Below are 27,198 nucleotides of genomic sequence, written 5' to 3' on the forward strand. Positions count from 1 at the left end.
TTTGCTACATCTTATGCGATGTTACGTTGCCGTTCATTATACTTGCGAATTGGATGTTCGGTTGCTTATCTTACAGAGAGTCCATGAACTAATTACTGAGAATCACAAATTCAAAATTGCATAGTATTATTGTTGGCGTAATTCACAGGCTCATTTCTGCAAAATGTAAAAACATGTCAGGTGATATTCAAGAGGTCTCCAGTTAGCCTAGTGGTTAAGGCTATTCCCGTTCCGGTCGAGAAAATTTTCTCGACTCCCTGGGCATAGTGTATATACAAATTCATGCAATGGCAGGCAAAGAAAGCCCTTCAATTAATAACTGTGAAATTGCTCAAAGAACACTAAGTTGAAGCGAGACAGGCTAAGTCCCAGTGGGGACGTAGAGCCATAAAGAAGAAGAAGTGATATTTAATGAATTGATTTATCTCTGATGAAATCCACTCTTGATTGGACGAGGTACTCTCTTCAATTGTATCATGGGAAAAGGTCATCGTGAATGAAAGCATAAAAAAAACTACTATTTTCGGTTTTATCAAACAGAAACTATAGCTAACTAAACATAGTAAAAGCAACTTCAAGTAAACTAAGATAATACTAGTATTTAAAATAACGTACCAGTCAATCAACATAACAATGACAGCAAAACTTAATACATAAAATTAAACTCTGTGGCACTTCATAGCACATTTTACAAATCCACAGGTGCTAACCTAATAATTTCTGCTATTCGGATCATTGCACTCTTCGTCCAACTAATGCATTGATTCAACTCACGCCTTATTTTGATTCTGAACGATTGCAGTTTTCTCCGTAGGCCGCCAGCCAGACTTGAACGCATCTTCGATCTCCTGCAGAGTGCGGTTCTTTGTTTCTGGTAGAATCATGTACAGCACCAGCGTTCCGATCAACGAAATGATTCCGTACACCATAAACGTCCCATTGGTTCCGACGGCCGAGAACAACGATGGGCCAGTTTTAATAACCACAAAGAAGCAAACGAAGTTGAACGAGGACGTCAATCCAGTTCCAATGCCTCTGGTTGCAATGGGGAATACTTCTCCGCTCATGCACCATGGCAGAGGGAAAAGGCCGATACCGATGAATATTATGTAACTGATGAGAAATATCAGCGACATCCATGAGAGATTCTGGTAGACTGGTATACTAGTTTGAAAGTATAGGAATATGGACAGGCCGATAAGACTTATTGTCGTTCCGGTCCCACTGAGCATGGCCAACGGCCTTCGTCCAAACATCTTCAACAGGACACACGCTATTAGCGACGTTATAACTCGAACTAAATCAACGATAAGCATGGCCAAGTACTCGTTGATGTTACTTCCGATGGTAGTCTTCATGAGGGAAATGGAATAGAAAGCAACGATGTTAACTCCAGAAAATTGCATAGTAAAGAAGAACACCAACAACGTGATCAGTGGTAAAATGAATTCCCGTTTTAACAAACTTTCTCTTAGACCTTGCTTAGAGTCTTGTGAGCTACCGGTAGTGCAAGATCCACTGTATTTCGCTACCATATCATCGAATTCTTTCAAAGCTTCCGCATCATGTCCTCTAAGCCATCGGAAGGCCGCTTCTGCTTCGCGACCTTGTCCCTTCGAAAGTAACCACGAAGGGCTTTCTGGACAAAAGACGACAAACACATAACTGGCCACCATAAAGAACGAGCAATATAAGGCGGCCATCTTCCAATGAAACAGTGTTCCGAACAAGTGAGACAGAAATATCCCGAACGACACAGCAAACGTGACACCCGCCAGCAATATTCCGCGATATCTCGGATGGCTGGTCTCGGCTATGTACACAGAAGCTGGCGGCCCAACTAATCCGCAACTGAAACCTGTAATAAATCTCCCCACTAGTATCATATCATATGACAATGCCACTGATAACACGCAGAATCCAACGGCAAACGAGATGCTCAAAATTAAATGCGTTACTTTGCGTCCGAATTTCTCCATCAAGAATCCACCCAACAAGCACCCGGCTGCCATGGGAAGCGGTGCCATGGAAGCAATCCATGACGACTGGTCGTTCGTAATCTGGATGCTACTCTCCGGACTCTGCAGCTGTGGAAGCAAAATCGCCGAAAATCCGTTGGTCATCCCGGCCGCCGCACTCGCAATGATCGGTCCCGTTGCAGCGATGACCTAGAATCGGAACTTCATCATTACCAAAGTTACCACACAGAACACTGAATTCACCTGTCTCGTCAACGGGGAGAACCTCTTCGGGGCCACATTGCTTTCGATGAACGATTTGTCCTGAATATTCTGCCGAATAACCATTTTGGCCTAGATCTGAAATGGCAATCGCAAAACAAAACAAAAAAAAAACGGAGTTCAGTTTATTGCCCTAGGTAGAAGTGGAGTCCCAATAACCTAATTTGATAAGGAACAAGTGCAATTCGGTTAGTCATCTGGTAGTCGTCCAGTCGGTGGATGCGTAGCTGACACAAATTCTATAATACATTGGAAAACAACAAAAAAAAAGTGGAATATAAACAAGTGCCGGCCACTGATAACGGGTTCAACAGCACAAACTCAAACAGTCGTACGAGTGGGTGATGGATTTAAAGCATCTAGTCTACGGAAGCTAGTGACGTGATGTGATGCGATAAGATATGTCTTTCCTTGTACGAAACTGTATTTCTCCATGGGATAAATTGTGAGTATCCTGGAATTGGATCACAGTCTATTCACCTTAAACGGTCAATGAAACACTATGTTGAAAAAGTTCTTTTGAAATTATTTGATTGTCAACCTAGTGCCCTAGGTTCTTGGCGATGAAAGTTCTCTCGGAACTGGTCATTGGGGCTAAACTAGTCAATTGCCACGGTCGATTCTTCAGTATAATAGTCATGACGATTTATCTAGCCATATGTAGATTTTTTTATTATCGTACCAATTGATGGGAAGTCTCTTAGAATTCAATGAATGTTTTTAATAGGAAAACAAGCATTTTCCACAGACACCACCTACTTTGAAAAATCATAACTCAAGAACAAACCATCGTAGACAAAATGTTTTTTTTTTTTTGTGAAATCATAAGTAAGTTTTCTCAACAAATAAAAAAAGGAAAATTGCTTCGCACAAAATTTTCCACTGTTGAGGAAAATCGGTTGGAAAAGTCGGAAAAACTAATTAGGGAATCCTGAAAAATTCGTCAAAAAGAAGCTTTGAAAGGGAACTACATAAGCTATATTCTATGAAATTTTCAAGATGTGGTTTTTCTCCGTTCCTAAGTTATGACCAATTTTGTGGACATTGTCCAGATGTTGGTTGATTTTCAACCGCCTTGATCATTATTTTGCACAAAAATTATCATTACTCAGGTACAAAAAAAAAACTACACAGTATTTTTTTCGACTTTCCCAACCGATATTCCTCAACAGTGGAAAATTTTGTGGAAAACAATTTCCATTTTGAATATTTTTTTAAATTGCTGAGAAAATTTGCTTACGGCTTCACAAAAAAACATAGTGTCTACGATGCTTCATTCTTAAGTTATGTTTTTTTTAACAAACGGCTCATGTAGCACATCTGGATAATTTCCACAAAATTGGTCATAACTCAGGAACGGAGAAAAATCACATCTTAAAAATTTCAAAGAATATAGCTTATGTAATATCCCTCCCAAAATATGCCGTCAATAAAAACACAATATTTCAAAAACTAAATTGAAGAGTATTAATGCCTAGCAAAGCCTAGAAAAATACAAAAAGCATTGAAAAAAATCAGAAGTTAAAAAAATATTTCGAAAAATCATTATTTGAGAGATTTTATGAAAAAGGGCCATTTTTCGAAAATATTTTTTTAGATTTTTTAGAAAATCGAAATGATAGACAAATATGCATATCTTTCATTTAAGGGTTGAGCATCTTGACTTTTCGAGCATCGATTTTTTTTTTTTTTTGAACAGCCTAATGTATAATCAGCCAAAGATAAACTAGACTCTAGCCCCTCTTGGTGGTTCCGGAGACACGAAGGGTTTGGCGACCAAAGAAATGTCGTTAGTGGGTCGAGGAGAGAGTAGTCCTGGCTTTTATAGAATGTTCCAGAAATTTAAAATACACTTACGATTGACTGCCATTTAAATTTGAGCACATTATCCAAAAAAGTTTCTTCAAGCTTTTATAGTATTTGAATAAGCTGTATTTCTGTTTCATATCTGCATTCAACCTGCTTACTGCCGTATCATAGCAGTTCGACAGCTGAACTGCCCTACATTAGCTATTTGAATGCTACTTAGAATCTGGCAGCAGTTGCGTAGCATTTCAAATGCACGGTAAGTTTTGGTTAACAAGCATCATAACTGCTACTTTATTGCCATAAAACTGCTAAGAGAGATGAGTGATGCTAAAACCTCAAAATAAAACCTCAAATTTATGTATCATGGCTATAGGAGCCACTATCATTCGCATGTACTTTCATTCATAGGTAACAACTTGGGTAACAACGAAGAAGATCAATGGGCACATGCTATGGCAAATAAATTCCATTGCTGGTTTCCTATGGTCGATTTCATTATCATCACCTGCCGAGCCCATAACATAACGAAGAAACTGCCGGTGTTAGCCTTAAATAGATCAAAAATCCAACGCACATTATCTAATCATTGAAAGCTTACCCTGTAGCGCGGTTCAGCAGCATCGTCAACCCGAGGATCGAGGGATCGAATCCTGATTTGGCCGAAATTAGCAAAAAAAAATCAACAACAACGGCCGTTTCGGCCATGCCCCGAGCCGCAAAAGTTCCACGGGAGAGTGAGAAATAATAGAAGAGAATGGAAGCCGTAAAATGGGCAGGGGAAAATATTTGTTTTTGTTTTTGACAATCTGGGGGATAGGAGTGATAAGCATTTAATCAGCCGTATATCGGGCCAAAACCTGCATTTAATTAGCACTTATGGCGCATATACGGCAGATTAGCATTTAATGACCTGCTTTTAAGGCGCATATAGTGCCGAATTAATGCCATTTTATCTGCTTATAGGTTACCTGGGATATTTCTCGATGGGAAAAAAGTAACTATCATTACAAGCCTTCTCAATGCAAAAAAATTACGCTTCAAATTACTCAACAACACTAGTAGCAACAAACCTTAAACAGACGAATATCTTAATAACTGCTTACTGCATTTGTTTTTAAGGTATGACAAGTTTTGCCATCTGAAGGATCGAATGTGCTGAAAATTATTTAAATTAAATCTGTTCAGAAGAGCAAAGAAACTGTGTGGTAGTTCTAATGTTCCGTATAAAACTTCAAAAAAATAAGAATCCTGATTTTAAAAAAATGTTGTGGAAATTTATCGATTTCTCATAGGTTCTGATGAAGGCATTTTTTGGGCAACTTGTTAAGAAAGCAAATATGATAAAAAGTAAGATAATTTTTGGCATTAGCGATAAATAATGTTGAAATCATTTAAAAAAAACACCTTTGTACAAATTCAAATTAGGAGAATGAAGTTAATTATTGCTAAATAACTCGACTGCTACATATTCAAAATATTATGACAATTGGAAGGAAATGCAAAAATGTGGAGTACAATATACTGTATTCTGAAAGAAGATGGTTGAAATAATCAAAACAGTTCATTTTATTTAATTAACAAAGTGTGTTTATATTTTTTTTAACAGTCTATACTTTTGTTGTAGAAGACGACCTCAACTCCACACTACCCGGACGCTCCTGTTCGGGTGTCTACTGAGCAAATGGTTTAGAAGGAAAAAAGCTAAGCAGGTACGAAGTGGAAACTAGCCTTAAAAAGGTAACTCTTCATTGAAGATTTTTGAAAAAAAAAAAAAAAGAAATAATAAATTACATTACACCTGTACGCTGCCTTAATCTGTGCATAATTAATTCAGGGCTGTAATTAGCGAATCCATTTCGCGTGAACAGGTCTTGCTCCTGCGAATTTGAGATGGGGACAAGGGGATTTCCAGGAAGTTCCTCGAAAGCCCAACGAAAGGGGGATCCCAGGATCTTCAGAGGCGTTTCAGAGGATTTCATTTTCTAATATTTTAAGGGCGTTTCACCAGATTTCATTGGCGTTTTTACGATGCTTTTATGTGAGTTTCAATAGTTTTAAAGGAATTTCAGAAAGTTTAAGGGGTATCCCAAAGGGCTTACGGTTATTTCAAATTGATTATAATAATTTCAAGGGCGTTTCAATGGGATGACGGAGGCTTCAGGGTAATTTCGAAGTATTTCAGATAGGGTCATATAAGGTACGATTCAGGAACATTTTGGGGTTTCAGGGGCATTACAAATTGCTTAAGGAGATTTCAAGGGCATTTCAATGAGATTATGGAGGTTTCAGGGGCGTTTCAAGGCATTTTCGAGGCGTTCCAAGGGTTTTCGTGAAGAGGTCTCTGAAAATCCTCTGAAATTTTCTTAAACGCCTCTGAAATCCCCCTAAAACCCCCATGAACCTCATGTAATGCACCGCTGAATGCACCGAAAACGCCTATGTACTTACCTTACCGGTCAGGCTAAGGCCGGGGTGGCCTCTGCTGTAAATAGTAGCCGCCTCCATTCCACTCGGTCCATGGCTGTTTGTCTCCAGTTCCGCACTCTGCGTAGGGTCCGCAGATCGTCCTCCACTTGGTCGACCCACCTAGCTCGCTGCGCTCCACGTTTTCTTGTACCGGTCGGATGACTCTCGAGAACCATTTTAGTCGGGTTGCTATCCTGATGACGTGACCCGCCCACCGTAGCCTCCCGATTTTTGCGGTATGGACGATGGTTGGTTCTCCCAGCAGCTCGTGGTTCATTCGCCTTCTCCAAGTCCCGTCTTCAATCTGCACTTCGCCGTAGATGGTACGCAACACCTTCCGTTCGAAAACTCCAAGGGCGCGTTGGTCCTCTGCACGTAGGGTCCATGTTTCGTGCCCATAGAGGACGACCGGTCTAATCAACGTTTTGTAGATGGTTAACTTTTTGTTACGGCGAACTTTATTCGATCGTAGAGTTCTGCGGAGTCCAAAGTAGGCACGATTTCCTGCCACAATGCGCCTCTGAATTTCTCTGCTGGTGTCGTTGTCGTCGGTCACCAGTGAGCCCAAGTACACGAATTCTTCAACCGCCTCGATTTCATCACCGTCGATATGAATTCGGGGTGGCGGGCGCGGGGATTCCTCCCTGGAGCCCTTTGCCATCATGTACTTTGTCTTCGACACATTAATGACTAATCCGATTCGCCTGGCTTCACTCTTTAGTCGGATGTACGTTTCCGCCATCGTCTCAAATTTACGAGCAATAATATCAATATCATCGGCGAAACCAAGCAGCTGAACGGACTTCGTGAAAATCGCCCCACTCGTGTTTATCTCCGCGCTTCTTATTACACCCTCCAAAGCAATGTTGAACAGCAAGCACGAAAGACCATCACCTTGCCGTATCCTCTGCGAGATTCGAAGGGACTCGAGAGTGTCCCTGATACTCGAACTACGCACATCATGATGTGTGGGAACGTTGTATTTGCGGCATTTCTGCAACACCTGGCGGATGGCGAACATCTGGTCCGTTGTAGCGCGTTCACCCATAAATCCAGCCTGATATTGCCCCACGAATTCTCTTGCAATCTGTGATAGACGGCGGCATAAAATTTGAGAGAGTATCTTGTAGGAAGCGCTCAGTAGTGTGATCGCGCGGTAGTTCCCGCAATCCAACTTGTCGCCCTTTTTGTAGATGGGACACACGATACCTTCCATCCATTCCTCCGGTAATACTTCCTCCTTCCAAATCTTGGTAATGACCCAGTGTAGTGCTCTCATCAGTGCTTCTCCACCGTATTTTAGAAGCTCGCTTGGTAGTTGATCTGCTCCAGCAGCTTTGTTATTTTTCAACCGGCCAACCTCCTCCTCAATCTCTTGAAGGTCAGGGGCCGGAAGTCTTTCGTCCTGTGCATATACAGGTACTCTTCGATATAACGTACAAAAAAGTTTTCTCTTTGTACGTTATATCGAAGTGTACGTTATATCGAAGCAGAGAAAAAAAAATAATATTTTTTATGCTAATATTGATGATTTCGACGTGAAATTATTTCCAAATAATGATTTCGGTGAAACTCACAAAAGCAATAATGAAAAACATGAGTTTTCACGAAAAAGTTATTTCGTTTTTTTGTGCTTCGATATAACGTACATTTTGCTTCGATATAACGTACACTAATTTTTTCCCCAAATTGCGCTAATTCCAAGTAACAAGGTTAATACTGCAAGAAAACATTGGTTTGAGTGGTTTCGTTGCTTATCTTATTCCTGGGAAAAATTTAAATTTTCAATGTTGTACGTTATATCGAAGCAAAATGTACGTTATATCGAATTCGCTATATCGAGGGTACGCTATATCGAGGGTACGCTATATCGAGGGTACGTTATATCGAAGAATACCTGTACTCCAAGATCTGTTACCACGCCACCTTCGGTACTTGCAACGTCGCCATTGAGGTGCTCACCGTAATGCTGCCGCCACCTCTCGACCACCTCACGCTCGCTCGTGAGAATATTCCCGTGATTATCTCGGCACATGTCGGCTTGTGGCACAAAGCCTCTACGCGAGCGGTTCAGTTTCTCGTAGAACTTTCGTGTGTCCTTAGCGCAGTACAGCTCTTCCATCGCTTCGCGATCTCGTTCTTCCTGCTGGCGCTTCTTCATCCGAAAGACTGAGTTCTGCTTGTTCCGCGCCTGTTTGTAACGTGCCTCATTCGCTCTCGTACGGTGTTGCAGCATTCTCGTCCATGCTGCATTCTTCTCGTTTTTCAACTGTTCACATTCGCCGTCGTACCAGTCGTTTCTGTGATTCGGAGTCGCGAAACCTAGTGCTGTAGCCGAGGTACTACCTATGGCGGATCGGATGTCCCTCCAGCCATCTTCAAGTGTAGCTGCGCCAAGCTGCTCTTCCGTTGGTAGGGCCACTGCTAACTGTTGCGCGTTCTACGTTACGAAGTTGCTCGATATTGAGCCGCGGCGTTCGACTTCGTCGCGTGGTGATAACTGTCGAAAGTTTTGAGCGCATGCATACAGCGAATAAGTAGTGATCCGAATCTATATTCGCACTGCGGTATGTGCGGACATTGGTTATATCCGAGAAGAATTTACCGTCGATTAGAACGTGGTCGATTTGATTTTCTGTTTGATGGTCGGGTGATCTCCAGGTGGCTTTGTGGATATCTTTGCGGGGGAAGAAGGTGCTTCGGACTACCATACCACGGGAGGCTGCAAAGTTTACGCATCGCTGGCCGTTACCATTCGATACGGCGTGCAGGCTGTTTCGCCCCATTACCGGTCTGTACATTTCCTCCCTTCCTACCTGCGCGTTCATGTCGCCGACAACGATTTTCACGTCACGCGGTGAGCAACCATCGTATGTTTGCTCTAACTGCGCGTAGAACGCTTCTTTCTCGTCATCGGGTCTCCCTTCGAGTGGGCAGTGGACGTTGATGATGCTGTAGTTGAAGAAACGGTCCTTAACTCTCAACATGCACATCCTTGCGATGATCGGCTGCCACCCGATCACACGTTGTCGCATCTTGCCCAACACTATAAATCCTGTTCCCAGTTCATTGGTGGAGCCACAGCTTTGGTAGAAGGTAGCCGCTCGATGCCCGCTTTTCCACACTTTCTGTCCAGTCCAACAAAGTTCCTGCAACGCCACGATGTCGAAGTTGCGGGGTTGTAGTTCGTCATAGATTATCCTGTCACATCCTGCGAAACCTAGTGACTTGCAATTCCATGTTCCAAGTTTCCAATCGTAGTCCTTATTTCGTCGCGTGGGTCTTTGCCAATTGTATCGAGTCGTATAGTTTATATATTTTTGAGAATTTTATATGTTTTTGAGAACTTTTCCAGACTTTGTAAATAGTTTTTCCTATGTAATTTTGCAACCGATTTTCCTTAACAGTGGAAACTTTTGTGGAAAACAATTTTTATTTTGTATGTTTTTGGATCGCTGAGAAAATTTGCTTACAATTAGTCCTATTTAATGTTTTCGACTTTTCCAACCGATTTTCCTCATCAGTGGAAAATTTTGTGGAAAACATTTTTCATTTTGTATTCTGAATTTTGAATTGCTGGGAAAATTTTGCTTCGTTCTAGAGTTATACTTTTTCAAAGTAGGTGATGTCTGTGGAAAACGTTTGTTTTCCACTGGAGTTTTCCGGAAAATTAGACGACCCTGATTTTTTTCAATTTAGTTTTTATTGATATATATGTGAACACCTGTAAAAAAATTTCATTAAATTTGGAGAACCTTCGTACCAATTTGTACGATAATAAAAAAAAAATCCCCATATAAGACATGGACCATGCTTGAGGAAGACGTGCATAGTGCACAACCTAGGAGTATTCTGCCGTTCTACGCATATTTGTCCCATGTTATATGGGATTCCCATATAACATGGGACAATCGGGCGTAGAACGGCAGTGTTCGAGCAACGAATGCTAAGGATCTTTGATGATAACGAGGAGAACGTGTGTTTATTCTGTAGAAGGGAAGAACGTGCACCACAAGCACCCAGCATTTAAAAGGAAGCCATCGCCTGAAGAATACGATGAGCAATGCATATTTCAAAAATGCCCAATAGCAACCCAGAAAAGTTGGTGTCTGCCACAGATCCGGCCAGGATAACATGGAGAGAAGCACAATGGGTAAGATAGCTGGACCAGGTAGAACACGATCTTGCGAGAATTCGGCGTGACCGATCGTGGGGAGCCGCATGCCATGTCTGAACCAGCAGATTATGGAATTTAAATGTACATCGGGGTTCTTTTCATAAATCATCAGTGTTCAAACCATATTTTCATTTGCAAAAGGTTTCAAAATATTCTATCGGTGAGAATTGTTCCATGCATGGGAGAAAAATGGGCCAAAAATGATAATTTTATGCAATTTAGTATGAAAAAAGCTAAATGATGAAAAAATCAAATTTTCCTCGATGAATTCTCCTGATGGAAAGAAACCCGATGTACATTTATTTATTTTTAATCAGTTGAGGCATAGCGTGAGCCGCAAACTACAAGTTTATTACGGCAATTTGTTGATTATGTTGTATCGTAAATATTATGTGGAACATACGATGAACCAGCTGATTAGTTTATATAACACGCATCCTTTTTTAATGAAAATAGTATGCTCATTTTACTCAATTTTAAGTTGGTTAATTGTTGACCCCAAATCACTAGAAGCGTCTATGAGAATCCTTCTAAGAACCTTGCTAAGAACTATCTTGGCTGCTTTTACTTTCAGGTTCAGACTGAATTGCATCAGGTACTTTACAAAACATAGAGAAGCGATTTGCAATTCAATGACCAATATTATCGCCATTCGATGGCGATGACATGTAAATGCGTTTGGCCAAGCCTTCGACTGGGTACCTCGGATCGGTTGCACGTGCGAGAAAAGTATATTTTGTTCCTTCAAATAACTTCATTATACTTGTTACTTTTAAGATTGATCACATGCTTTGATTAACAAATTCGATAACATATTAATATTTTCGGAAATAAACCTTATCATTCCAATAAATCAGTGATCATGACGGAGAAGGCATTACAACATGTTAGATAATCGTCACACGTGCTAATTGGCTTCTCATGACCTTGCAAACGAGTTATTCCTTTTGTAAATATCGTTAAGAATCGTCGGATCCTACTTGTTAACCAATTTCTCTTTCAATGTGAAATAACTGAAGCTGAGTCACGCACCATGTAAATCTTCGGTCGACAATAAAACGTAAACGCTTCTGCTTCACAGCAGCCTGCCGAAAAGCAACACAAAACAACCCAACATTTCTTCATCCACTTCTTCCACGGTTAAACATCCTTGAGAAACGGCTTTCGTTCCACCGCTGACCGACCGACTGACCACGCCACACCAACTTACCTAAAACACCCAAAACTCAACGAACTTTATGCTTCGGCACTGAATCTAGGTCACCAACGCGAGACGCGTAGATGGCCTCCAAAAAAGTTCGTCTCGGATGCACCGTGTAGATGCGTCGCGTGCAGATCAGCTGTTCAGATCATTAAGTCACCCCGCACCGCAAGAAAGGATCCAGGTAATCGTCTTCTCCCGTAATGCCTCGGACAACTTGTTTTGCTTTTTGCCGGTCCCCAATTACTTCTCCTCAGCGAGCGAATGCGGATTTCCCAAGCCGGACCTAGCCGAGCTTCAAGGCTACCGGTGAGGTGCAGTGTTCTTCCGACGACCAAGGCGACCACGACGCGACTCGGCGGCAAGTTCTGTCTGGGCAAAGGCGTGCGCTTCGGCAGACGCAACTTACTCACTTCCAAGCACTATACAAACATTGACTCGGTTCGGTTTTGGCGACGACGACGACGACGACGACGACTAGTGCATCACACTTTCCACTCGAAGAGCTCTTCACATTATTTCAATGGTTTCGCATTGTTTGCAAGCGCCTACAGTTGAACAGTCGCAACTAGCACCATGTTAAATAATAGTGCAGCCAAAAAAATATCGCACTTTTTGTCTCCTTCACTTCGATTGCTGATAGCTGCTCACGATTTAATAATTTGTTGTGTATCTGTCCCACCTATAAATCCGATAACGCGTGTGCAACCGTTTCGTATCTATCGATCGATCTTACACTAAAGCTCTCAAGCCATGTGGCCACGGTGACGTTCGAGGAGGCACGCGCAGGTCAACCGTCCGAACGCGCGTCTCGTAAGGGACTGACTGAACCAACCGAATGGGTGCGCGGTCGTTTGCTTTGCGTTGCGGGTGCGAAGATTTTATTTTTACGATGATGTTGCGTTTTGTCGGAGGAAAGTGAGAGCAAGTGCAGGGTGTTTAATCGGTTTACAGTTTTTCTTCTTTATTTTGATATAAGAACAATGCCCCGAGATAAACTAGGCTAAAAACTAAAAAAAAAACTTGTTATAAGGTGAATGTTGTTATAAGAAAACAAAAGTCGTTTTCGAAAAGTCTCATTAATCCATAAAAAAAGATAATTACACACTAGAGTGGGTCATCGTTTATATGGAAAAATGAAAAATTCAATGGTATCCCATCAGATCAAAGCTTTTCTGATCCCATTTCAGGCCCCAAATAAGTGTGCAAAATTTGGGCTGGATCGGTTTTGTCTACGTTTTGCGCATCGCGTTTGAAGTTTGTATGGGATTTTACATGGGAAAACACACTTTTTTGCATTTCTTTCATGACAAGCTCAAATTTTTCTAAAATCATGAAACCGATAAAGTGAAAACATAGCCTAGGGTGTCCTGAAAAACTTTGTCAAAGATCGCAAAGTGATTTGATGCCTATGAAAAAAGTTATAGCGTTGGCATTGCTTGCCGAAACAGCATGATTTTGTTGCTATTGTTATTCCTTTACATGTTGAAACATAAACACATGCATGCGGTTCGTTGGTTATAACTATTTTCACAAGCATAGGATCGCTTTGCGGTCTTCAACAAAGTTTTCCAGAATATCCAAGGCTATCATTTTACTGCCTCGGTTAAAAAGTTGCAGACAAACTTTATCAACTTATGACAAAAATGCAAAAAAGTATGTTTTCCCATACAAAATCCCATACAAATTTCAATTGCCATGCACAAAGTGTAGACGCAACCGATCGTGCTCAAATTTTGCACAGATACTCAGGACCCAAAACGGTACCAAAAAAGCTTTGATCTGATAAAACAGTTCCGATGACCCACGCTATTACACACCGTGTTCGGCCAGAGGTCGCACAGACTGAACATAACTAACATTAGACAAGGATAACACCCTGTGGCCCAGTGGAGAATTTTCCGTATGACGAAAAGTTTTCCCCCGACTGAAGCAAGAGTCGAACCCACACTCCGAGGCTTGCGAGACGTCTAAACTTCTGATGCCACTAATCGCTCGGCCACGAAGCCCACGACAACCGAATGGCCGCCCCTATATCGTTTGGTCGGAAAAAGATCGTGTGGCCACAAAATATTGTTACATCATAGTGTTTATTTGGCCGAATAGGTCATTAGGCGGAATAGGTCATTAGACCGAATAGCTCATTAGGTCGAATAGGTCATAAGGCCGAATAGGTTATAAGGCCGAGTAGGTCATAAGGCTGAATAGGTCAAAAGGCAGAAAAGGTCATTAAGGCGAAACTGGATCCATTTCCTCACTTTTTGGTTTTTGATTTTTTATAAAATAACGAAGTAATATTTTCAAAATCGGTTTTCGTGCACATGTAGAGTATGGATCAAGGTATCTCCTGATTTTTTTTCCTGGTGGAAAATGTTTTTCGTTTTTGCAGAAACCATTTTTAAACAAAATAACACAAAAAAATGGTTTCTGCAAAAATGGAAAACATTTTCCACCACAAAAAAAAAAATCAGAAGATACCTTGATCCATACTCTACATGTGCACGAAAACCGATTTTGAAAATATTGCTTCGTTATTTTATAAAAAATCAAAAACCAAAAAAATGAGGAAATCCTTCCAGTTTCGCCTTAAGCCGAATTGATTATTAAGCCGAATTGGTCATTAAGCCGAATAGGCCAAACTTGTCACTAAGCAGAATTGGTCATTAGGCCGAATAGGTCCTAACGCCGAATAGGTCATAAGTTGAAGAAGATCATCAGACTGAGAAGGTCATTAAGCTGAATTGGTCATAAGGCCCAACAGATCATTAAGCCGAATAGGTCATAAGGCGGAAATTCATAAGACCGAATAGGTCATAAAGCGGAAAAGATCATAACACAAGTAATAAACTTGTCACAGAAGAGTCACGGCGGCGCAGGTTTTTTTTAATGCAGAAGTCACTGTGACTTACTTCTAGCAAGTAGGCATTTATTGGGAAGGCCGAAAAGGTCATTAGACCTAAAAGGTCATTAGGCCGAAAAGGTCTTTACGCCGAAAAGGTTATTAGGCCAAAAAGGTAATTAGGTCGAAAGGGTCACTAGGCAAATTGACTAACAGTCAAAAGTTTGGGGTAACTTTAGTAAAACATGAAAAAAATATTTAGTTATACTTTTGTCATCTCAATTGTAATTTATCCCGACTCATTTTAAAAATGATAAAATCAACTTGCAAATCATGCCTTTAATTGAAAGTATTCAATATTTTTTATGTATAAAAATGTTATGTTAAGTTAACACATTCCACTACTTTTAAAAAATGAGGCTATTATACGTTAAGTTTTAGTAAATAAGTTTTAACATTTTTTTACGGTTCATTATCTATGCAGTAAATATCATTCATTTCCGATGTCAACGAGAGCTTTTCGATCCTAGACTGGCGCTGATATTGACAATGCACAACTTTGTTACTAAAAATAGTAAAATTCAACCGAACGTTAACGTGGGGAGCATAACTTGGGAGAAGCGCAATTTGGGAACCAGTCCGTAAATCGGGGGAGCGTTTCAGTTTCAGAATAAGTTGGTGAAGATCGAAATTATAATGTTTCTAACCTGTGAAAAGGTTATAAGTTATTTAGATAAATCAATAATTTAGCAGTTTTGCAAAGTTCAGTGGTTCCCAACCTACGGTAATGGGCCAAGCGAATTCCTCAAGAACCGAAGGTGTGGGGATGAAAAGGTGAAAAGGTTTTTTTCAGATTCTGAACTTAAGGAAGCACTTATCTCAATGCAGTTGCATAGCAAAGATCAGTAGTTCCCAATCTGGGGTCACGAGCCAGAAGAATTTCTCAAAAATCGAAAGTGCTAGGAAGAAGTGCAAATGTTTTTCGGATTGATCATCTCAAGGATCACCCAAGCAGCACCTGGAATATCATCCAAAATGTGGCCTTCTATGCTTTGGTCTAAACGAGTGGCACTGGAGGCACACGCAACTTCCATCTTGTCAATTGAGTTGCATTTAAACTCCGAATTTCGTAAAGTTTCGGCTTTGTTTCATATAAATCCCCAAATACCTCGTGTTCGACATCTATTCATGGAGACGGAGCTTACATACAGGGGATGGCCAAAATGTTTGTGATAGGAATCTTTTTTTACTGTCACGAAAAAGTTCAACATGCTATAATTTGAACGTGCACTAACAATATGTAAATGCTTCACAAACTATTAAAACATAGGAACTATTTCAACGTTAAAAAAAGTTATCATTTATTGCCACTTTTTGGATTTTTCTCGAAAAATTTAATTTTTTTACATCAATGTCAATAAAAGCGGAGTCGTATTGGGGTTTTTCGTGGTGTCCTCAGACGCCCAAGCTACTACATCGTCCAAGGTCACGGATCGTCCGTGAATAGCTTTAGTTTTGATATCCAAAGATTTTCCACTTCTGTTCTCAAATTATCTCTAATCAGATATATAAGAGCCTATTTAGATTGAAAGAAGAACACATTTAATAATTTTTGTGTGGTATTGTAAATTTGACTTATTTTCCTCTATATGGGTAAAAATTTCAACCCGGTATAACTTAATTCGCCGTGAGGAAATATTACATTTTATAACGTCGTATTAAGTGTCAATTTATTGTTGATAAACGTTAAAAAATCATTCAATTCGATTCACTGGTTTCCGAGATATGACAGTTCAAAAATAGTTGTTTAAAAAATAGTGTTTCGGCCGAACGGTTCTAACTTCGCGAAAAGTTGATCAATCGAGCCCAAATTTATACCAATGATGCACATATAGTAGGTTGACAAACAGTCAAAATTTGAGATTTTTTGATGCACTCTATGAAAAGTTACAGCATGTTGAATTTTTTTGTGAGAGATAAAAAGTTGCCTATCCCAAACATTTTGGCCATCCCCTGTACTTCTCACAAGTGATAAAACAGTCAGTTTGCATTAAATTTGCTATGTTGCAGTCATGCAACATCTAACTCTGGTTTGTTTGTTCAGACAGATTATGTTTCAAATGTGTGGCGAAAATCGTGCGCATATTTTCATTTTGACAGTTCTCTAACTTGTGACAAATAATTGCATCTTAACAAGGAACAAGTAATTTCAGTAGCTTTTATGGTATGTTGAGAAGCAATTCTCTCTCAGAGCGCTTGGTGTAGTATGAAAGGTGAGTAGTTAATACTCTTGGTGTCCATGGTTCGAGTCTGGATCTGGACATTTATTCCTTTTTTATCATTCCCTCTAATTCAAGTTGCATAACGATTTAGAATCTGCACTTTTTGGGTTTCAAAAAAGAAGCATGTGTTCTATCGTCTATAATACCGACAGTGAATAAATTGCACCAAGGTTGCTCTTACTGGCTTTGAAACAAGTCGTGTTGCTTGGGCAGTATCTCCTATATTCGCGACTACGAAGGTAAAAGAGATTCCAACTCTTTGTCGCTCTAATGAAAAACCTCGTAAGGAACTGTCAGAATGTGCGTGAAAAAAAGCAAAAAATATTTCCCTCTCGTTTTTTCTCACGTAAACCTTCACGCACATACGACAACTTCGTAGTCGCGAATAGCAATGTTGAACAAAAAACAGCGTTTTCCAATCCATGGTCACGGCCCACGTGAAAATCTTAGGAATAGCAAGTGTGCCAGCAAAATGAAAATGTTTTTCGAATTCTTTGGATCAACGCCTTTGGATCAACAAACTTGAATATAGCCCAGTGGTTCCCAATATGACGTCACGGTTCCACGAAAATTTCTGAAGCAGCGAAAATGCCAGAAAGAAGTGCAAATGTTTTTCGAATTGTTCATCTCATTTTTTTTTTGACTCTCGCCTCACGGAGCATGATTACAATATTGTAATATTTCATAAATCAGTGGTTCACAATTGTTGTTCAAGTGCCTCAAGAATTCCCCACGAATCAAAAGTGCTAGGAAAAGGTGAACATTTTTAATTATTGATCATCTCAAGAAAGAGTATCTGCAATATAGATCTGTAAATATCAGTGTCTTTCAATTTATGATCACCGGCCACGCGCATTTCTCAAAAACCGAAAGTGTGAGAGCGAAATGGCATTATTTTCGGGACTTTCAGGAGGTCTCAGGGGTTCCCAAGGGATGTCATAGCCGTTCTCGGGGGTCTCAGTGTCATTTCAGGGGTTCTCAGAGGGTTCCAAGTGGAGTTCCAGGGGTCTTTTTTTCTTCCTCCCCTGTTGGAGAAATTAAGTCACTGCGTCCAATAAGCTGAACTTCTGTGGCATTCCGAGTATCTCAGGAACGTTTCAGGGGTTTGAGGGAGATCTTGAGAGGCCCCATGGGCGCTTAAGAGGGACGAGGGGCTTCTGCATGGCCAACATTTGATCTAATTGGTTTATGAACAAACTCATACTAGATTACTAAACGTCAAATAGACCGTTACCTCTGCTTCAGAATCACTAAGCTTCGTTACACCCATTTATTGTAAGAAATGGTCCTTGAGGACTCTTAGGACTTTCGGCTTTTGAGAAATTGGCATGGCCTGTGACCCCAGTATGGGAACCACTGATTTCATAATCTAAAAAAACAGTCACCCTTTTGGTTCTTGAGAAATGGTCCGTGATCCCAAATTGAAAACCCCTTGAAACGCAGAATCTTAAAAACATTCACACCTTCTCATTAGACTTTCGGTTCTTGCGAAATCAACATGACCCCAGCTTGAGAACCACTGAATTTTGCAACGCCTCTTTATTGTAATAACTGCTTCTTGAAACGCAGAATCTTGCAAAATTAGCATGGTCCGTGACCCCCACTTAGGAACCACTGAACTTTGCAACGCCACTACACTGAGATAAAATTTAATGCTTTTTGAAACGCAGAATCTGAAAACCTTTTTCACTTTAAAATCGCACTTTCGGTATTTGAGAAATAAGCATGGTCCGTGGCTAGGGTGACCCACACTAAATGAAAAATGCCAAGCCTTACCTCCTGAATCAGTTGTTTTGGACTTCCAGAAGCTACACGGAGAAACTAAAAAACTCAAAATTAAGTACTTTTAAACTCAATTTTGAGTTCTTTTTCATCTCCCTTTTCATGCGCTCTTTCTGTTGTTGTCAGAGAGTGAAGAGAGAAACAGCCCAACTTTTGCAGTTCCGTGCGTCAAGCCAACACTGAGTTTCTAGCACAGTACTCAAATTTGAGTGAATACAACCTAGTCAAAATTTCGGTTGGGTGGAAAAAACTTTAAATTAGGTATTTTTTCACATGGAAGCAAGCGGGAAAAACCCAACAAAAACATCGATTCCATCAACTCAAAATTGGCTTGACGCACGCAACCCCGAAGTTGGGTGGAAAGAACTCACTTTTGGGTAGTTTCGTCTCTCCGTGTACAGTCATAATTTGAGCGAAATTGGTTAAGTCTAGAGGGGGGGGGGGACACATAGTTACTTCCGAACCGACTTTGGTGGGATATAGCACGAAATTAAAGCCAGACAGAAAGGTAGATCTTCGGTAAAGTTGTTCAGGACTACGAGTACTTCTACATAGGCCATGCAGAACATAGTTTAGAATTTCACCACCACGTGGAGCTGATGTGCATAGTCACTTTAGGAACGACTTCGGTGAGATATATCATAAGATTAGAGACAGATAGAAAGGTACGATCTTTGGCAAAGTTGTTCTAGGTTATGATGAGCATAGTTCCGAATTTCACCACCATGTGGCACTAGTGTACATAGTTACTTCATCGACTTTGGTGGGATATAGCACAAAATTGAAGCCAGACAGGAAGGTACGATCTCCGGCAAAGTTGTTCAGGACTACGAGTACTTCCAGGTCATAAAGAGCATAGTTCCGAATTCCACCTCCACGTGACGCTAGTGTACATAGTGACTTCCGATACGTCTTAAGTGAGATATATCACAAGATTGAAGCCAGATAGAAAGGTACGAGTCTAGCTCCCACGTTCCCTTGGAGAGTATACCCCAAGAATTTCTTCAGAAATACTTTCCGCGAATGTCTTAGGGGATTCTCTAAGAGATTTAATTCTAGTAGAATGAATGTTTCAGCAAATTATTGAAAAAGCTTTGATCTCATGGCGGATTTTTGTTTTCGTGCAAAATGTAAACTTCAGAACGATATTCTCATAATGATGATTCACACAAGTTTTAGCAAAGATATTCAGAGAAATTTCAAGCTTCAATTTCATATTTATTATCCAGAATAATTATGCATGGACAGGGAATCAAACCCATGACCAGCCGCAAATTCAGCGAACGTGCGATCAACTGCTCCGGCACTCTGGAGAGGAATTTCCGAATAAATCACTGCATAAATTTCCGAAGGAATCTTTTGAGGACTTCGCGAACGAACTCCAGGAAAAATTTCCTTAGCAATCTCTGCAAAACATATTCCGGAAGCATCACTAAAAACTTTCCTAAATAATCAATGGAAGAGTTTCATAATAAATCTCTGAAGAAATCATCAATATTAATCGTAAATGAATCGCAGAAGGAAGCTCTGGAGTGATTTGAAATGAAATCGCTGAAGTCTTCAAGCTCCGGAGGAATTTCTGAAGAAATCCTTGGGGAAAGAAAGCGCTAGAATATGAATCAATGAAATAAAATACAAAGAAGAAGACTAGAAGACTCCAGAACCCCTATTAAAAATTCCCTGTAGAATATTAAAGGTATCCCTGGATGATTTTTTGAAGAGATCCCTGGAAAATCTCTTGAATCCCTGAAAAAAAATTGAAAAAAAAATACTCAAGGATCCCAAATGGAATCATCCGGATGATTTCCCGAAAGGAATCTTGGAAATAATACAAAAAGGACTGCTAAAGGAATTCCCACAGAATTCTCTACAGAAATTTCCGAATAAATCACTGGAGGAAACTCCAAAAAACTGCCTGAAGAAGTAAGCGAAGGATACCCTGAACAAATTCCAGAAGCAATTCCCCAACTGGAAGAAATCCAGTTGTAACCTCTGAAAGGATCCCTGAAGGGTTCCGTGAGGAATTCCCGTAATAACGACTGCCGAAATTCCTTTGGAAATTCCACGGATTAATATTCACAGGAATCCTTGGAGGAGAAATTTCTTGAACAATATTTTGAGGAGTTACTGGAGGAATCTTTCGAAAAATTTCCGGAGGAATTCTTGAAGACATAATGAATACGTTCCAGAAGGAATCACTGGAGAAATGCTTGAATAAATTACTGAAGAAATTCCGGTAGGAATGTGTGGAACAAAAATCCCTAATAAAATTCTCGAATAAAAAGAATCCCAGGACAAACCCTGAGGGAATTCCATGTCGGAATTTCGGTGAGGAATTCCCATACAAATAGCTAGAGAAATTGTTTGAGCAATCCTTCGAGTGAGTCAGAGAAGTCCAAATCTGGCCAAATCTGGCCTGAATTTAACTTGTATAGCTCATCAAAATCGTGTCTATAGTTCTTTGTACACTATTACAACGTGGAGGTGAAATTCGAAACCCGGTAGTGCTCGTAGTCCTGAACAATTTTTCTTTCCTATCGAACTTCCTATCGGCTTCAATCTCGTGCTATATCCCAACAAAGTCGTACCGGAAGTCACTATGTACACTAGGGCCACGTGATGATGAAATTCGGAACTATGCTCTCCATGTCCTGGATGTATTCGTAGTCCTGAACAACTTTACCGGAGATCGCACCTTCCTATTTGACTTTAATCTTGTGATATATCACACTAAAGTCATACCGGAAGTCAACATGAACACTAGCGCCACGTGGGGATGAAATTCCGAACTATGTTCTTCATCAACTAGAAGTACTCATAGTACTGAACAACTTTGCCGAAGATCGTACCTTCCTATCTGGCTTCAATCTCGTGCTATGTCCCACCAAAGGTGTACCGGAAGTCGCTATGTACACTAGCACCACGTGGTGCGGAATTTCGGAAATATGAAATCCATCACCAGGAAGTGGTTGTTGTTCTGAACATCTTTGCCGAAGACAGAATGTTGCTATCTTGTCGAGGTCCCGAGAGAACTCGCTACAGGAACATGGTACTCATAACCAATCTGGGAGCAAAACCTAATTGGAAGAAGTAAAAATGTGGAACTAATGTGTTCGCCTGGTTCTCACCGGAAGCTGCATGAAATTCCAATCGGCTTTCACTACATCGCTCTAGGATAACGCAAAAAGATTGAAATATGGTTCACTAACTGCTGAGATATGGATGTGCAAAAAAATAGTTCTACGTTTTTTTGCCTGACGGTTCTTAGCGTGTTAACGAAACCCATTGCATTTAGTCCACAAAATAATTTATTGCTCATCGGGATGATCTTCTCGACCCTCTAAAGTCAGGTCCATTACGCAACCACCCAGTTTTTCGATACCTTCATCTTAATTGGGACCCGTCAACAGTGACCTACAAATACTAAATAAACGATTACCGATCGGGTCTTGTCGTATGCTACCTCCGTCTTCTTTATTTTTTTTCGGGTAATTGCCTTCTATGAATGATCTCTAGCGCTTTTCGTTGTGCAGCTGCATCGTTTATTAGATGCATGTGTGGTGTGTGCGTAAATTACACAAGTTTACAAAATAAAACGAAAGTCGTGAACTTCTGTTAACGACCAAAATTTTTGAAGCACAATTTAGTGCTGATTTCGAAACCGAGGTTCAAAAAATTTTAAGTAGAACAGTTTTTGAGTTTTAGCTCAATATCGAGTTTTGCAACTTTTCAAAATATGTAATTAACTAAAATTCAAATATATTGCGTTTTGTACAACCAATGTTAAATCTTTTTCCATAAATTAAAAGCTGAATACAATACCATTCGATCATCTGAATACAGGTTTTGCGTCAGATTGATGAAATTCAAGATTTTAACGAGTTTTAGGGACGATCTTCTTAAATTTCAGCAAAATTCCCAAAATTTTTCGAAGAAATGTATTTTTTTCAATAAGAAAAAACCAACTTAAAAATTCTTTCTCGACGTTTATTTGACATATCATATGTAGGCAAGTTACAGTAAAAATTTCAGCTCAATCGGAGCATTGATTACGGAGAATGAGATGTTTGAAGTGAGCGACTTTGCTTAAAAATAGAACAAAAATCGATTTCAAATCATCAACCTTGTATGGAAAGTCGAAAAAATTTCCGCTCTACTGTATTTTTTTTCTTTCGCGTTTTCGAACTCAGGGCATGATTCTACACCAAAAATGATCATCAGCTTACCGAGTTCAAAAATGCTGTAAACTAGTGTTATGTGAAGGGAGGAAAGTTTGATTTGATTGAGATGAGGTGTTAGAATTTATTTTACTAAACAGAAAAATTAAAAATGATAAAAAAAAACCCAGATTAATCCACCTAGTGGTGATAGTGCCTTTCTCGTCGAATATGTACTAAGCCGAAGTGTTCCTGAATTCTGAGAATACTCTAGAACGGAACAAATCTCATTTTCTTCTTTTGTAACAGTGCTCGTTGACTTATCAATGGGGGAGTAGAATTGATAAATAATTAATGTATTTGATGGAAAAATACCCAAACAATAAATAATTAATGCATTTGATGAAAAAATACCCAAACTCATCGGATTTGGGACTCTAGGGCCTGATTACGAGTGTCACTTCACGGTGAAAACCAAAAAGTGACACCGGTAATAAGGACGGTGAAAGTGATTCCCCTTTGATTAACCCACACTTTTTCACCGTGGATTCGCAATGTGTCACCGTGATCGATTTTCACCGTGAAGTGACACTCATAATAAGGCCCTAATTTCACTTTACAATTTAAAAATTTATTGGTTAAGGTGGATTAGGGGCATAATGGACACCCTAAGCAAATGAGTACGTTGGGCCTGTATAACAGAGAAAACCTTAACATATTATCAGTTAGCTTACAACTTTAGGTTGTTTTCTGCGTATTTCAATCATTTACAGCAAGAGATGAACCAGCCAAGGGCTGAAAGTCTCTTTAATAAAGACAAATCAATCAATCATTTACAGCATGTAGAATGAATTTATTGTGAAGAAATAATGAATGGTAAATCGTGTGTTTTTAGGGCTGGCAGAGAAGGTACGGGGCGAAATGGACACCCCTGCATATTTTATGCCATTTCTTTGATAACATCGATCAGTTAAGTAATTTGCCCACGGAGATCTATACCACAGATTAAATACTCCATCTTAGACAAGTTTACATAACATCAAAGTTAGTTAAATAAACTTTAGGCTAAAATAATCGAATTGATTTTTTTTTCCAAACACTCTTAAGCGCCTAACAGTATGCAATGAGCTTACATCCATTCGTAATTGCCAGTGTTCATTTCTGTTTTGAGTAAATTCTAATCACAAATAAAATACTTTATCCATTGCTAAATCTACGTATACATGCAGATAAAGTAGCCATTCACTTATTTTTTTATGGTGGAGACACTCAAACACTCGTAGTTCCTTATTTGCTGCTGCGTTGAAATTATAAGAACTTCACCATATGAAAAACATATTTCAATTTCAATGGTATTTAGGTTATTTTGGAGGCATATGGATGGTACTTTTGAAAAAATAGAACGATGACTAGTTCCTTTATATTTATGCATTAAAAGTTTAGCATAAAAGTCAACGGTTTCGACAAAAACAGGGGTGTCCATTTCGCCCCTGGTGTCCTTTATGCCCCGATCTCCCCTATTTATTTGTGCCCTTCCTCAAAATGATGAATTCCGAATAAAATTTCCAAGGAAGACCCCTCATGAGTAATGAGAAAATCGAAATTTGTGTCAGCCTTATTCAGAAAAGCAACAATTATATCAAAGCCATAATCGAATTTGGAAACTTATTGATGGCTTACATTCCGAAGTTATGTATTATGTTAAACGTATAAGCAGAGCTGAAAAATATCAAACCTCTCAGTTGACTGCTTGACCACCTTCACTAGCACTGGATGCCGATCATTATCAAGATATTTCGGCAATTTTTTGCTGCACACTTTAGCCTTTATTTTATTAGCGTTTGTTATAAGATTTATGTAAAATTTGACAAAAAAAGTGCAAGCTAGTGAAATTTCGCATAATAAAACCCATTTAAATTTCAACCGTGTTACAGAGCGTGAGGGCTCAACCAGTAGCATCAAAATTGTGCGTAGTAATTTCAACCATAAAAGGAGATTGATGCTATAAAATTAAAATTTCCCCATACAACGTTGATTCATCCGACTGTATAATTACGTCTCAGGAATCTAAAATGATGTGATTTGACAAGATCGCTTTCATTTTTATTAAGATTTTATTATTTTACGCACCTTCGTAATTTCAGCGATGCATTCAATCCTGATTCTGAAACACTGCTGGTAATCTTAGGTATGGTCAGAGGCTATTTTCTTGCTGCCCGTTTATCTGGTTGTCCAACATTTATGATGATTTGATGTTTCATGTGCATGGGTTTGCATGGCACTTTTTTAACTGGCCACTTCCGGCGGGACACCTGGAACCGGTTCCTAAACACAACCGGTTCAGATATGTTATTTGTGGATTGATTGGTAATTATCGGTGACAAATATCGGAAACAGCCTGTTAAGCGTTACGCGTTTCGACCTACTATTCTTCGGTCATCGTCAGACGCATTCAGTTGGATTCACCTCTTCAACTTCGTCAGTTTAATATACATAAGTGGTTCAGATATGGTCTGAAACTATTTTCCTGCTTACCGTTCATCTGGTTATCGATCAAGCCGCTATTTGGTGAGTCACGTGCATAAGTTTGGTTCAGTTTTTTAATTGGTCACTTCCGACGGGATACCTGGAACCGGTTCCGGAACACAACCGGTTCAAATACGGTATGAAACTATTTTCCTGCTAACCATTCATCTGGTTATCGAAAAAGCCGCTCTTTGATGTGTCGCATGCATGGGGTTGGTTCACTGTTTTAATTGGCCACTTCCGGCGGGACACCTGGAACCGGTTTCGGAACACAACCGGTTCAGATAAGGTATGAAACTCTTTTCCTGCTTACCGTTCATCTGGTTATCGAAAATGCCGCTCTTTGATGCGTCGCATACATGGTTCACTTTTTTAATTGGCCACTTCCGGCGGGACACCTGGAACCGGTTTCGGAACACAACCGGTTCAGATACAGTATGAAACTACATTCCTGCTTACCGTTCATCTGGTTATCGAAAAAGCAGCTCTTTGATGCGTCGCATGCATGGGTTTGGTTTATTTTTTAATTGGCCACTTCCGGCAGGACACCCGGAACCAGTTCCGGAACACTACCGGTTCAAATATGGTCTGAAACTACTTTCCTGCTTACCATTCATTTGGTTATCGAAAAAGCCGCTCTTTGATGTGTCGCATGCATGGGTTATGTTCACTTTTACATTTGGCCACTTCCGGCAGGACACCCGGAACCCGTTCCGGAACACTACCGGTTCAGATGTAGTCTGAGATTATTTTCCTACTTCCCGTTCATCAGATAATCGAAAATGCCGTGGTTTGATGGATCGCATGCATGGGTTTGTTGCATTTTCATATCTGGCCCCTTCCTGGGGTACCGATCCGGAACACCTAAATGGCCATAACTCCGGAACGGCTGGACCGATTCGAACCATTTTCAATAGGAAACAATGGGACCAGATTCCGCGTCGAATGAACCGTCGGTCGTTAAAATCGGTTGATGTTTACTATCTAAAATTGAGGTGACCTTTTTTGTACACATACACACACACATACATACATACACACACACACACACACACACATACATACACACAGACATCATCTCAACTCGTCGAGCTGAGTCGATTGGTATATAACACTTGACCCCTCCGGGGGCTCTATGAAATTTTCGTTTTTGGAGTGAACATATAGCCTTTCGGTACACCTTGGTGTACGAGAAAGGCAAAAAACTAAAAAGTTGATATTGTGGTCTTGAAAATTATTTGGACCGCCTGTCCCAAGTACATGTAGAAACTTTCCCGAAGAAGTTATGATTATTAGTTAAGGCGTATTTTTTTATCTATGTTCATTCAGGGATTTTTTCCCGTAAAGCTATGTTCATTTAGAATCCGGAATGACAAAATCACGTATACCTTAGGGATGGAATAACAAACATAAAAGGTGAAGCCCTCAAAACAAAGGTTATTTATTGTACTTTCATGGAAAAATGTCATTGAAATTATTTATTTTTATTTTTCACACATTTTCTCACTTTTTCAGTGTTGACCTCTCTAAAAATCTGCACAACGGTGGTAAATTTTAGCAACAACCCCTTCCGCACGTTTGTTCAACAATCAGGTCATCTATGCAGTGTCCTGAGTGCCTTGACTATAGTCTGACTAGGATTCCGAAGAAAAATACCCAAATTTTTTTTTATTGCGAAATGAGGGGCAATTCAGTGAATAGAGAAAACGCGAAATTTGA

The 27,198-nt window shown here is 39.9% G+C and overlaps 1 protein-coding gene across 1 annotated transcript; it reads right to left on the reverse strand.

Annotated features, from left to right (window-relative positions):
• Positions 1-515: 515 nt before the first annotated feature.
• On the reverse strand, positions 516-12,736 carry LOC115263247 (facilitated trehalose transporter Tret1-2 homolog). Its single transcript, XM_029866299.2, has 3 exons — positions 11,903-12,736; positions 2,223-2,318; positions 516-2,168 (listed from the first exon to the last, which is right to left on the reverse strand). Exons 2-3 carry the CDS (start codon positions 2,304-2,306, stop codon positions 771-773), a joined length of 1,482 nt encoding a protein of 493 aa, XP_029722159.1. The 5' UTR covers positions 2,307-2,318; positions 11,903-12,736; the 3' UTR covers positions 516-770.
• Between the last annotated feature and the right edge of the window lie 14,462 nt (positions 12,737-27,198).

This window comes from Aedes albopictus, chromosome 2 (assembly GCF_035046485.1).
Source record: "Aedes albopictus strain Foshan chromosome 2, AalbF5, whole genome shotgun sequence".
NCBI lineage: Eukaryota > Metazoa > Arthropoda > Insecta > Diptera > Culicidae > Aedes > Aedes albopictus.